At 40.4% G+C, this 14589-nt stretch overlaps 1 protein-coding gene across 14 annotated transcripts in view; it reads left to right on the forward strand.

The window, feature by feature from the left end:
- Positions 1-14589, forward strand: part of LOC104323056 (potassium voltage-gated channel subfamily KQT member 1) — a 517159-nt gene that overhangs the window by 358367 nt on the left and 144203 nt on the right. The window contains exon 17 of one of the 14 annotated variants that reach the window (XM_069806848.1): positions 7076-7576. The exons of the other annotated variants lie outside the window; for them this stretch is intronic. Within the exon in view, the coding sequence (XP_069662949.1) occupies positions 7076-7105 (30 nt within the window). The 3' untranslated portion in view covers positions 7106-7576. Of the gene's footprint in view, positions 1-7075; positions 7577-14589 lie in introns of those variants that run through there. 14 annotated transcript variants of the gene reach the window in all.

Below are 14589 nucleotides of genomic sequence, written 5' to 3' on the forward strand. Positions count from 1 at the left end.
CCAGAACAAACAATTAGCTACAATTCAACATTAAGTCTTTTTCAAACACCTAGCTCTTGATATTACACATTCTAAACAAACTTTCACATTTAAAAAAATCCAGATCTTGGAAAATGAACAGTTAAGAAGTCCAGTGAGTTTCTCTATTGCCAGGCAAGCCTGTGTTCCTTGCCATCATTTTTCTTCAAGCTGCTGCTGCTGTGCAATGCCCTAATGTTGTTTATAAATGTACACACACACAAGTACCTACAATGATGAAATGAAGAGCCATAATATTTTTCATTCTGTTATTAAAAAAGGAACAAAAACCCAAGAAAAATATGTGTGGGATTCAGTTACCACAGAAACAACGGTTTGTAGTGCCATTTAAGATGCCCTAGGACACCTCAGCTGGCCTCTAGCCTTCTTTCCAGAAGGGCACAGGTCTTCAGTACAACCTGTGTCATGTCTACCAGGGTAAGAGAGCTTAGATACCAAGGGAGCCTAAAGTGTCTCTAGGCAGATGTTTTTAAGCACCTTTATCACTGTATTTGTCTAGGCAAAGAAAAGTGATTTTGCTTCTAACAGGTGAAAATTTTACAGGCACTTTGATGGGACTTAACAGTTGCCATACACAAAGAAACCTTGCAAAATAGCCCAGTAGAGTGTAACAGATCTATGAGATCAAGCTTTCATCATCTTGTTAACAGTTTTCTAAGAGCTCTGGAATCAAAATGTTCCCAGTCTGTATCCATTCCTACTCCACCCCGCTCAGCACATGCATAAATATTTTTTTGAATGTCCCAGGCTTCCCAAACTTCCCCTGCAGAAACAGAGGTGATGATTGTAAACAGATAAGCTTCCCAAACTCAAGGGGGAAAACAGTGGGAGGATCTGTTAGTTTGTAACAGGCTTATTCTTACATACAAAGATACTTGCACGATTCATTTCATCACTAGGAAATGCCACGAAGAAAATTACTGTAAGTTTTCACTTTTAAAAATATTTTAAAGTAAATAAGGAAATATTTAAAGTAAGTAGGAAAGTATGTAGAATGCAGATATCAAGAAAATACTGAAAGCAGAAAAAGATCAACTATTAAATTGCATAACCAGTTTATCCAAGGATAGCTAAAGCAATGATGTGAAAGCAATAAATGATCTTTTCCCAGCTAACGAATCAGTCTGTAATGGGCGAGGCCAAGTTCTTATCTACACAAGAAAACAGGATTGTGCCAGCAGCTGGCTTGATGAACCAGTGCCAAATATCAGCTAACTGAAAGTATCTTGACTCGTAAAACGTAATCAATGCAGGCTCATTCTGGTGCTGGTTAGTCCCTGCTCGGAGGAGTTGCGGTCATGGTGAGCTGATCCCCTACGGATATGCCTTGCTACCACTGCAGTTTACTCGAGCTCAGAAATGCTGTTGAAGAGCTTTTGTCTTCTCATGGAGGAGGTCCGTGCTGCACATCTCGCTCTGGGTTGCGCACACAGGGAAGGCTGTGCTGGAGCTGCTCCCAAGCCCAACCTGGCTTCGCTGCTGTGGGATGGCTCCCCGACACGGCCCGCTGTCCCACACCACCTCAGTTCCCACGTCTCAATCTATCTCAGGTCAGCAAAAGCTATAGTAAAGGGACTGCAGGGTGGCCCACGTAGGGAAGACCTTTGGCAATTTCCCTACTGTTGCTATTAGTAGGACCCATAATGTCTGTAATGACGTTGTTTGTTTAACTGCCATCCTGCTCCTGAAGGACAAAAAGCAGCCACTGAATCTGATCTTTATAATCAAGTGTGGGCAAGATTTTGCAGGTATTCCCTTTGGGGATGAAATTGTATTGGCAAATCACTATCTTATTTATGGCTGTATCTCTATTATTTGTGTAAGATAAAAAAAAAAGTCAGTCATTGGATTAATCCCTCTCACATCTTGCATGACCCTGAGGTCTGTTGCAATGCTCCTGTAATTGCACAATTCTAATTACATAGGTGCTGGTGATATCCATATGATTGAAAATGCATTTTTTTTCAGTACTCTGAGCACAGAATAGTCCTGCGGCGAGGGCATTAACTTAATTAAGGATTTGGTTTTGGACTCAGCTTTCAACTCTGCCACAGAACTTTTGCGTGACATTGAGCAAGTCACCTAGCCAGGTTCTCCTCTCTAAAATGTGGATAATGAAAACCTCCCTTTACTCTACTGGAAGTAGAAATGCTTTCGCTGTTGAGAAACCTTTCAAATTCTTCTGATGAAAGCCAGGTACTATTACTAGGATGCTCATGCTGATGTCTCTTGTATTTTTTTGCTAGTCTGTCTTTTAAGGTTACTGAAACCTTTCCAGACTTCTGGCAAGTTTCAAACGAACATGTTAAGAAAAGAAAAAAAAAAAAAAATTAAAAATAAGTGCATAGACAAAGGATTCCCCCTGCACACGAGCCACAGAACCATTTTATTTCTCTCAAGTGTGGAATTCCCAATACTTCAAGTCAGGATTTCTGAAACAATCGGCCTGCTTGGATCATCTGTTTGTGTGCAGCCCCACTCCCCCCGCGCCCCCAACTGGGAGAAAACCGAACAGAAATCCTTAAGCTTAAATATTTCTTTAGCTTTTTCTAACACTTTGTGACCCCATGCGAACCCTGTCTTGACCCCAGCCCATGTGGGGTCACGACCCGCCGTTGGAAAACACTGGCCTAAATCTAAGAAGTGAGTCGAGCTGCTTCTCAGGGCTGAGTTGACAGCTGTCCGCTTCTGCGGGTGCGCTGTGCTCGCCGAGAGGATGCTCTGACCTGCCGCTCCCGAGATGCTGTGTTTCGTCCACATCAGGGAGTTTGTCCTATGGAGTTTAGGGAGGAACAAAGACCACACAGCACAAAAAATGAGGTTTCTGTTTAAGCTCTTGCCCTGCTGTGGATCCTGGGGACCTCAAGCTGTTTTCTTCCTTATTACATTTTTATCCTGAAATGGCTAAGATTCTAAGATGAGATAATTTTTTTAACGTGACAGCCATTTTGCATTGATTAGACATAACACCCCAGAAAAAAAGAGAATTAGATGTCAGGAAAAGACCCAAATGAAAAGAGAGCATAACGTTTACAAGAGGACTGTGTGTATTTTGGATGTTCTCTGAGAAAAAGATCTGCAGAGCTGGCAGTAGCAGTGACAGGTTAAGTCAGGAAGAGCAGAATGAAACAGAGGCAACCGGCAACTGGGAAAATGAGGAGTGGATGGTGGTAGAAAGGGAAAGCACTAGAGAGTACATAAAAGAAGCACCAAATGGAGCAGAAGCGTTGAAAAACATATTAACATTGCCATCAAAGGGGAGAAGAGACATAGGAACGAAATGATTGGGAACGTGTGGCTCAAGGGGGAGGGAGGCAGTGGCTGTTGACTTATTTTTGCTGAAGAGCAAGTGAGACAATGTTGATGCAGAGCTGACATAGCTCCCTTTCTTGACCCGTCACTATGCTGCTGGGTCTCAAGCTTCTATACACTAAGCTGGGAGTGACTGACCTGTCAAGCACAGGTATGCCAGGTTGTATTTTTCATTCTCAAATTAGAGTTTATCGGTGCAGGCAGGAACTTAGCTAAAGCCTGGTAGTTGTTGGTGTCTCTCTAATAGGTAACATATTGTCTGCTACCTGTGAAGCCATTTCTTGCCCCTGTGATAGGCAAGAAATTCTCAGGCATATTGGCATCAAAATCAAAGAAACGAGAACTTCTGCTTCTCCCAAATCCATCTCTTGATGTATCACTGCTCATAGCTCCGCAACCGCCTCGTCCTTGCTGCTTGCATTTCAAAATCCTTGCTCTTTGGCCCCAGTGCTACCAAGGGCAGACCTGTGGCATCAGTTGCCCTGAAGCACGTGAGGTTGTTAGCACTGGTTCTTTACTTGGCTTTTCAGGCACATTTGCTTGGCAGAGTCTCCTCAGTGTTATCGCTTCCTGGAAATGGGCACTTGCAGCTGAGGACAATTTGTCTTAAATCCCCAAACTGATTTGGACTCCAAGTATCCCCAGGAGCCTAAAGACGTCCTGTTCCAGAAGTGCAGGTGTATGGCTGCTTTGGCTAACATCCCTCTTCAGGGACACCCGACTGGCCATAGCTGATGATGAGCAGAGAGGCTGTGCCCAGGATTCTGAAATATTATTGTTCTCCCTCTGTGGCATAAAAATAACTATAGAGATGCTTACTTCATTTTTCTCACTACTTGACAGCATTATTTGGATAAAGGTTGCCCATGATCTTTATTCTGCAGTGCTCTCTTGGCTTCTAAACTACGGATATGCTCTGGCAAAGCGTAGCTTTGGCAAGTACCTCACGTAATCCAAGCCTCTCTGCCCTCCTCACAGAAAACCCCTGGGCTTCTTGCCCCCTTTCTTCCCTCACCCATAGCTTCCTGTCTGGTTATTTTGTGTCTAGGAATTTTCCATTCACTAAACATCTGCCTGCTGAAGAGACATTTGGAGAAGGGGTTATCTTAAACTTTAGTCAACTTCCTTAGCAAACCTATTGTTTAGTCAAAGTTCAATTGTTAACTCTTAATACCTCCCATTGTCTTTGGCGCGTACATGCTAGAGAGGCTGTCAGCAGAAATGGCTACAGCAAGACCCATTCTCTGCTGCACCCGTTTTCGTGGCTGGCTTTCTTGTATTAGTCCAAGCGTGTAAGAGCCATAATCAGGTTTCTCCAAATAACCACTTCTATTACTGTGTCTTTCATCTTGTACAAAAGAACGTGTTTTCAGGGATATAGTTGGTCACAGCATCAGGCACAGGGTGTCTGTTCTGAGAGAAAAAAACTGTTTGAGGCATGGTTTATCTTGAAAAATAGCGTGATGTGTGGTTGTTATTTTTCCCTTTGAAAATTAGTAGCGCTGAAAAAGACCAGAATTTCTGGGTAAAAGAGGCACTTTTTGCTTGTCACACATTCTTGGTTCTGATATCACCTGACAAGGAAACTAATATCTATCTAGTTTAGTATAATACATAGAGAGAGAAACAAGATGCCTTTGGTTAGCAAACTTTATAGTAAGAAGATAAAGGTCAAGACCTTAGCAAGAGCCCTGAGGGTTCAAGAGAGCGTTCAAATGGTCTCTGCCTGTTCCATAGGATTAAGCATCACCATTTGATCCCATTAACGTCACAGACTGAGTCTCACATCTCCATTGTACATAGGACACAAATCCAAAAGCGGTCCTAACAGATGCAAAGGCACTTGTGTTTCCATGGGCTTACAATTCCAGGATTCATACAACCTTCACCTGGTAGAAGCACCAGAAAAAAAAAGTTTCTGAAGTACCTCTCTGTAATTGTCCCTAGCCACTGCCAACTTTACCTTTATTGGTACGATGAGGAGTCTATTTTAACCATTTCTCCAGGGAACTTTAAGACCTGCTAGGATGTTAATAACTTTGATTTTAAAAATATCTTTTTACAATCTTGGTCTTCTGCCTATTTCCACTACTTTCTTGGACACAACGTGCCATTTTCATTATTTGCCTGCTCTTGTAAATCCATGCGCAAAGATGTGTGTAACATAAAGAAAATGGGAAAAAATCAGAGAAAATATAATTTGAAAGAAAAATAAAGCCCAAACAGCTTTCAGGATTACCAGGATTTGTGTATACATTAACAGGTTGAAATATTCTTTCAGGAAGGAAATTAAAAAATGAAATCCATATATGTTTGCATATTATGAGAGTGTCAAATAGAGGGAATTCAGTAAGAAATCCGATACCCTTTGTTAGGTGAGTGTATTTGGTAAATCATGTTTTACAGCTGAATGTGGATTAGACAAGCCGTAACTAATTTGTCATATTTTGACTGAATGCCAGTATTTTTGTTACATATATGACATTTTAATCAACTTAATCTTTGAACTGAAGGCCTATTGGAGAAGGAATTTCCATCTGACCTGTCACTGTTTTTTAACAGTGAGCAAAAAAGGAAGAATGAAATGATCTAGAAGCAAATTGCTAAGTTAGACAAAGTGTGGTGAAACATAATGAGATAATCAAATTGGATGTTGAGAAGGAAATAAAAACATTTCTCATATAACTGATTGGGTTCCCTCTGATACACTGTGATTTTCATACGCTGTGGGGTAAGTAAGCTGCTTAATCAACTTCCCCTTATTGCTGCAAAACACATGATATGAATGGTCTGCTCATGATTCATTAAGTCCTCTGAAAAAGTAAGGGTTGATTCAAATGCTTCGGCTCTGCCTTGTTAACCTCGTTAGTACTCAGCGAATGGCAATGAGCTGAGAAAGAGCAGAGCTCATTTTGCAAGCACCCTGATTTACAGATCCCCCATGCAAGGACACTATCTTTGGAACATTTATTACAGGTGTCGGAATCCTAAGTCTTTAATCACTGTGTTGTTAATTAATACCCTATTTGTTACTGTCACTGGTTGAATACTGGATGTGCAAAATTCCACATGTGAAAGTACTTAATGTAATCAGGTAATACATTAGTGAGGTGCTGCTCAGCTGTCAGTCTGGTGGAATGTCAGGGGGTGCCAAGAAAAGCATTGCAAGTAGAAAGACAAAAAAAAAAAAAGAAAAGAAAAAGGAAGGTGGGAGGGAGAAGGCTGAGACTGTGGGTAAGATATTCTTTAGACCTGGCCAATAAGGGGCTGCCTCTCCAGCTAGAAATGCTCAGGCTCTCTCCTTGAAAGTGTACTGCACTGCCTTCTGTTGCTGGTGGGGTGTGATTTCTCTCTGGAGCAACCAACTGTTGCCCAAGTGTACTATGTGCTGCTGACTGCACAAAGAGTTTCTATAGAATAAATAAGAAACAACACAAAAGCATGCATGAAGGAGAAGTGTCTTCCAAATAGATGACAGACTGTTTCTGGGTTGAGGAACAGTTGCCATTTTCTACTGTTGTTGTTCTAAAGAGAAGGATATGCTGAAATGTTATATGTTGGTGTGGAATATTAAGGAAAGGATTCTGATTATTTCAGGGGTAGGTAGATTTCCTCTCAAAGAAACAAATTCATATTCAGAATTAAGAGGGGGTGGGTTTGCCTGTAAGCATCCCCCGTCTTTCAAAATGATGCAAGATGTCTGTGTGCTCCTTGTTTTTTACAGGGTGGCCCCACGCATCCCACCTCCTCTTGAAAAAGGCATGATGTGTCAGCAGACAGTGTGGATGGGTTAGGAACCGAGACCCCTGCCAGAGTCCAAGGAGGGAGGTCGATGCCCCTGCTCAGAGTCATTTGAGCAGGAACCTAAGGCGAGTGCTCAAAATCATTCCCCCAAAAAAGCCATTTCTTTCCCTTGAGAGTACATAGGGAGAAGGCGGGCGGTTAGGGTGAGTGCATGAATTAGTGCACAGGAAGGGAAGAATGAATGCTGTTTCATCCCAGCAATAGTCTTTCGTTTTGGTGGTTCTGATTTCTGTATGGATTATTCTAAAAAGCAAATAAAGGTAAAAGAAGATTATCTGCAATGAAAAGCTAAGGTCATATTGCAGTATTCTTAACAGGACTACGGCTTCAGGTCTCTGGTAACACAATGATGTTCACCAGTTCACCGCATTACTTATCCTCGAAAGGGATGCAATTTTTTATATGACTTCTATCATATATTAATGGTAAGCCACTGAATCTTTTAAAGGCATCCAAGAGGGAGCTTGTCTGTGCAATGGAAAGTCTTTCACCTCACTTCTAGAATCAAGCAATCACGTTATCCGAGTAACATATTTACCCAAGGCTTAGGAAGCTTATTTCTACTGACAAGTTCTTACTACAAAAAAGTAGGTGAAAAGGAAATTTTCCTCTGTGTATGTGTTTGAATGTCCACATGTAATTCCACAGTATCAAGGCAGATAACTATCTCTTCTATATTTCATTGTTAATGAGCGATTGAGAAAAGGAGCAAGACAATCTAAACTGACTTAATAGAGGAATTAAATATCGTTGAAAATACGTAGCTGAATTTTCCCAACTCTTAATTGTGATCTTAAGATGGAGGGTAAAAACTGTATAAAGTAAATTCATATGGGATGTTAGCAAGTGCTGTGGTTACCAAAGCTGGCTCTAGCACTCTGGTTTTGTGGGGCTTGGGGCCTTAAATTTTGCTTTCGTTGGTTTTCAAAGCTGTAAAGTGGTCAAAAAATTAAACTTGCTAGCTGTCATGATATGGTTGGTAAGTTTCAGACAGTAAAAATGGCTGTGCACAAAATACACCTGAATAATATAACAATTGCTTTGCATTATACTAATTAGACATAGTTAAACTGCATCCAAAAACTTACGTTGCTTATGACTGCTTTAGCCTCATCTTGTATTTCATCCCTGCAGCTCAGTGGCATTTATTTCTTCCATTTTGTTGCCTTTTCATTTTTTAAAATCCGATCAACAGGAAAAAAAAGTGACAAGGTGTGGTCTAGACATTGATGGGCACAATGCTATGCATTTTAATGAAAAGAAGTTAAAAAAAGGTGGTGAAGAAAAGTGAGAATGGAGTCAGATGAAGAGCCCCTGGCAAAAAATCAGAATGGGAACCCTGGTATGAAGGAAAAGAGGAAAGAACGGGCAGAGCTCTGGGGAAGAGAGGAGCAAGAAATAAACCAGCTTCCTGATAGGGGGAGAAGATAGAAGCTTCTAGTAAAGGCAGATGGGAGAAATAATGACTGGATGTCTTTCCTTTTCAGTTACCATCACCATCTGTTACTGATAATTTCTCTGTTTTTGAAGAAGAGCTGGTACAGTAAGTGAGCCAGCCCACCAACATAGCCAGCAAAGGAAAAAGAAGAGAACAGGTTAGAAGAAAGGGAAATGCAGGGTTTTTATATCTGATGGTAAACACTTTCATCCTTCCCCGCTGCTTGAATAATGCATCCTAATTTGACATGACTATACTGGTCACCAAGTTCATGCTAGGGTTATATAATCACAATCTGATCATTTTTCTTAAGTGCTGCTCAGCACAGAATCCTTTTATGTGGATAAAGGAAAGCAGCTATTCTTTTTCTTGTGATTTTTGGCTTGGGTTGATAGAAGTGTCAGCCAAGAATAAAAATACCTTTATAATCTTTAGCCTTTTTCCCTACAACACTTGTGAGTTGTACTATTATTTCTTCATTGTCCTTCTATCAGCTGAAACAGAACTTGGTGTTTATGCCTCTGTTGGTTTAATAGTATATGGCTTTTGTTCAAGTTTATTGAAGCATTCTTCAGAAAATGAGTGTGGTCTTCAGATTGTGCCTGGCCATACGTGAATGACTTTGGGTTTTTTATTTGACCCCTCTCTACTCAGAGGCTCTAAGCTGGAACTCAGCCCCATCTCATTGTTCCACCTCTGTGTTGTGTATTCTATGATTAACAAGGTCTAGGAAAACCAAAAATGTCTGCAGACCGTGTGCAAAATGCCTGAACTTCAGTGACAGCTTTTCTGACAAAATTAGGAGCACTGCCTGCCATTTACCCCTCTACTCTTCCTTTTCCAGCTCCCAAGTTGTCTCTGTGGAAGAGGCTGTAGGAATCCTAAGAGATGTGTGTGTTGAGGGAAGGGGTTATGGCACTGAGGGATTTTATTCCTGTGTAGAGTAATCCTTTCTCAATATTATATTGGACTTTTTTTATTTTTACATAATGTGGCCACCCCTGTGGCAAGGAAAGACTCAGCTACTCAGAAAGTGTTTGAAGTAAGTGAAATAAGGTAGTAGTGCAGCCACCAAGCTTTAAATTGCACTTGCAACTTCATCTCAGGATTTAAGCGTGCCTGGCTCTGCATTTGATGGGAAACTTTAAAGGTAAGTGATGCTGCAGCAAATAGCGTTGGTGGTGTCACCGTCTTCTTCGTGAATGGAATTGCATTCATAGGAGAGCTGAACTCTTTTGGCTTATAAGCAATTTAGGCACTCGCTATTCTGTAGTCTGAAAAAAAAAACCCAACACTTTTCAGATCATAATTTAATTGACTGTAGTCAACTTGTACAGACTGTGTTTCATATAGTTTGGCTGGTTGTAGTATAGCCTGCATTTAATCTAGAACAGGTGGGATGAAGCATTCCTGGGAAGCTCCCATGCCCACTGTTGATGGAGGGAATCTGGAAGGATAACTTCAGCTAGACACCTATTTTCCAGGTGACTGAGGTTACATGAGATGGGTCTCATGCATACTGTTTTCAGCTGTGGTGAAATATTGCTTGTGATTTGGGTGCTGCTCATATGAATGACTAGCCACAGAAATCTTGTCTGTCTCTCTTCCTTGAAAGTGTACTACACATCTGCATATGTCCATCCCAACAGCAGAACCAGGTTTACGTGAATTTTACGCACAGGGTTAGTAGTTTTTATAAGAAGTTACTGTTATCTGACTGTTGCTGTAGCAAAAGAAACAGGCATATATTAAGTACTCATACAGCTGTAGAGCTGTTGATATAAAAATACAGGATCAGCTTTATTTTGCTTGGGTTTTACACATACGTCGCATTTAATTGCTTGCTGCAGAGACCACTGTTGATTTTCAGTTTGTGCTCGCTTGGAGGGGATTTTTTGGATTTTAAATTTTGTAACCAGCAGCAATGCACTGAATAGACTCTCCTTTTCTGTCAACAGTGTTACTATCTGTACATCGTTTCCTTTCCCGTAAAGCAAAGAAAATGAATGCACTGCATGGAGGGGCTCTGTGCTTCTGCCTGGGGTTGGGCATGTCTGAAAAGGGCTGGTTTGTATCTGTGCTCTAGGCAGGTGGTTTGCTCACGCACTGCAAACCCAACACATGCAGGTTATACCAGACTTTTTGTAACATAAAACTTTGCACAACTGAGCTGTACAGTGCATACTCAATGAATCCATCACTTCCAGAAAATACGGGCTTTGCTTTATGGACGGAGAGGGGAAAAAAGTAAATCCTGGAAAACGGGGACCTATAACAACACTAATACCATCTTTCAAGGGTGTCTTTTGCAGATGAATTCAAGAATGTTTGCGGAGCAGACCGATGCTAGGTCAATACATTATTTAAGGGAAAAAAACCCCAAAACACTTATGAGGAAATTAATAATTTTATATTTAGTGCTGGCTTTGGATGATATGCAGTAAATAAAGGCACTGAGTAATTTGTATAATAGGAATTGTAAATAGATTTCCCTGCGCTGAGCCCCATTGAACTTTTGCACTAAATGAGGCAGGGTTCCTGTGGAAAAGAAGGCTGTATGATCATGTAATTAAAGACTCTCTCATAATTAATACCCACAAGGAAGCTGAATTAAGGCTGTGGTCAAAATTAACTTTGGCACGTCCAAACTTCTGAATGTCTGACTTTGTGTCCATAAGCTTTTCAGGATTTGTTTGAGTTTTTCAGAGTAATAGATGTTTAAGACTAATGATCCAGTGATCTTAGCCTGGTAGGGTAGAAAAGGCAGCTGGGATTAATGTACTGTGTTGCTTTTGAAAGATTTAGGATATATGGTAATTTCAGGGAGATTTACTACATATTTATAAATGGATATACTGCAAGATGACCAAAATTTTTTAGCTTTCAATAAGAGTTAAACCAGAAAGTAGCCTAAAGCCTCAAGTAAGAGTTTGGTTAACTCTTTTACAACATTTTAGTTCCTAGCGTCTAAAACGCCTGACCCTTTATGATGCCTGTTTTCTTTAATGTGTGGTCTGGGACAAGACTGGAAGAGAAAGTCATGCTGTCTCTGAAGCTGAGACTGGCTACTTAGCATCCAAATATGTAATTAGGGAGCTTTTCATGCCTTTTTAATAAGTTGTAGTCATTAGTAAATTGCCAGTCTCATACCCCTCAAATGATTCAGAGTCTTTAAACTTGACTGGACTGGCCCAATTCCATGCAGAGCAGATGCTTTTTTGTCTCATTTCATTCTTTCCCTTTTGTTAGGGGCTTCAGCTGCAAGGAGAAAAAAAAAATGCTAGTTGCAAATAAAAGGCAGGACAGTGAAAACATAGTTCCTTTTCTATGCCAAAACCAGACACAGAGATCTCCCTCCTCTGCCTTTCTCCGACTTGAGAGTAAGTGCTCTGATACTCCGTCACCCCGCCACACTCCTCTAGGGAAAACTGAGATAAATCATAGATCCTGCATAAGTACCTTTAGAATTGTATTTAGGGTTTACCTACATGGACCCTGAGGAAAAATAATGCAAATTAACAAGATGTATGGAAGTGGATTAAAATGCATTAAAGCTAAACTGCATGATCTCATATAGATGCTGTTACTCAAAATTACAATGACTTTAATTTCATCGGGATTAATTAACCTCTAGTGTAAATTCAGGCAAACAAAATAAAAACATGTTGGCTCTGAGTTAGAATGCTTATAAATCAGTAATCACATTTAAATCCATTTCTTAATTAAAAAAACTATTTGATTAATTACAAAGTTATTACAAGTGGACTTTTAAATTAGGTTGGTCATATGGCATTAGGCTGGCATTTTAAGTTTTAAACTGGATTATTTATATGGCATAATTTACTGAACCAGAAAGTCACCAGGTAGATGCCCACAAACCTCTACCAATCTGAAAATGTCCCCAGTGTTTTAAAATGCTCTGGGTAGAATCTTTTGAGTCCATTGAGCTCATTTTGTTTTGAATTTGGCTTATGGTCTACAGTAAGAATGAGAAGTTGCAGAGTTTTCCCCTTATTGATTTCTGAACCATATATGCTCAAAATATAGCAAGCTAGGCAGCTGTGTCTAAGCTTACCGTCTCCCGTTAGGTACATTTTTTGTTTCTCATGGGATTCCTACAAGCAGAGGAAATGTTGTACCAGCACAAAATCCTATGAAGTCTTAAGGTAGTTAAAAGAAGTGATTCACTCATCCTTTTATCTTTTTTTTTTTTCTGTATTCATATATATGTTTGCACAGAGAAAGTCGGCAGTACTTTAAATTAATGGACTTCCAAGACCTTTTGTCATCCTCTCAGGATGTTCTAGATGGATGAACGGAAGTAATAATCTTACTGTATCATTTTTTAATTTACTTCTGCAGATTTTTTCCCTGTATCATCCTGAAAGCATAGCTAAGTCAGGGACTATTGTACTTGTGAGATGAGGGAAAATAATTAGCTATCATTCTGAAGACAATTGTAAGAACTGTCTTCAAAAAAGTATGCCCTAAAACCACAGAAGATTTACATATGCAAAACGGAGGGGAAACTTTTCACTTCAAATAATTTCCAGGTTTTGAGACAACTATTTTAAGACGTATATGGAAAAAAAGAAAGATATTCTTGAGATAATGAAAAAAAAAAAAACAAACACTATTGGTGCAGCATCACATGACATTGTGCTGAGGACCTAAAGTGTGGATACCTTAAAGCAGATGCTTTAACAACAACCAGCCTGTGGAAAGTAGATGTTGTCTTTCAGTGACGCTTTCACTGTGTCTCATAGATCCTGTAGAGTCCATTCCATTTTTTTTCAGGTGTACATCAAATTCCCTTACTGCTCAGCAGACCACAGGATGCATTTCAAGATGTAAACTGGGCTGTGTTGCCCGTGTTATGTGCCATGCCTCGTCACCTGAGGTGTGTTTTCAGGGCCTGTTACTTCTGCAGTAGAAGAGGGTTTGCCCTTGGTATTCACAGCATGAAAGGAGTCTACGCAGAGGCATGAGAGAATGCAGGACAGTTAGTAAGGTGTCTGGGTTTTGAATGTGCAGGTACTAAAGGAAAAGCAAAGTAACTTCCAACCAGTTGAAAACTAGTCAGATATAATTATACAGAGGCCAAAGAAATATGCACAAAATACCAAAGTGATGAAGAAACAGTTAAATGGGACAATAATTTGGCTAATAGTGCATATGGGCATTTTTTAGTGTCGAACAGATGAATTATCACTATATCCTTGTCCAGTGAGCCCAGTTATCGTATCCAAGGAATGAGTGTGCTCTCATAGGTTAGCTAAGGCTGCCAAAGATGTGGTTAAACTGGAGGCTGCCACACACGCATAATTGAGAAAATACACTTTTGCGATACTTGGAACTTCTGGCCAAAACATAGCTTTCCTTTTAGATCCTGCAGGATCTTCTCCTTTTTCTTTAACAAAAGCTTTTTTCAAGGGAATTAACCTGATAACCCTGGGTTAAAGAAGCTCTAGAGAGTCTGCCTGTTAGAGGGAGATGCACATGTTCAAGTGATATGTATTACGATGGCGTCTTATTCCAGGGAGAATTTTACCCAAAACCTGAGGTGGGTATTCCAGCACTGGATGTTACTTGGTCATCTTTCTTGATTTTTCTTGAGTCACAAAATATTTGTTCAGCCATTGCAATAATCTAGAAATCATTTAAACCCTTAAGATCCTTCCAGCTGTGTTATTTTCTGCTATAACCCACATAGTTTTTCATGTGCGTCTCTGTTTGGGGTCTGCCTGGAGCCACACTCCACAACCCCTGCAGCCCCATCTGTGTTGCTGCGGGGAGCCTTCAGTCCACACACTTCAAATCAGGCAACTTTTTGTGGTCCTGATGCAACTCTAGACCAGACAGCTGACATAAATCCCAACTGTCTAGCACAGACCCAGATGCCTGGCTTCAGCCACAGGCTCTCCCAGTCGGGCAGATAAACTGGTATAGATGACTCATTATTTTTAATGTTCATCCCTATCTAAACCATTCAGGCA

This window comes from Haliaeetus albicilla, chromosome 19, assembly GCF_947461875.1.
Source record: "Haliaeetus albicilla chromosome 19, bHalAlb1.1, whole genome shotgun sequence".
Taxonomy (NCBI): domain Eukaryota; kingdom Metazoa; phylum Chordata; class Aves; order Accipitriformes; family Accipitridae; genus Haliaeetus; species Haliaeetus albicilla.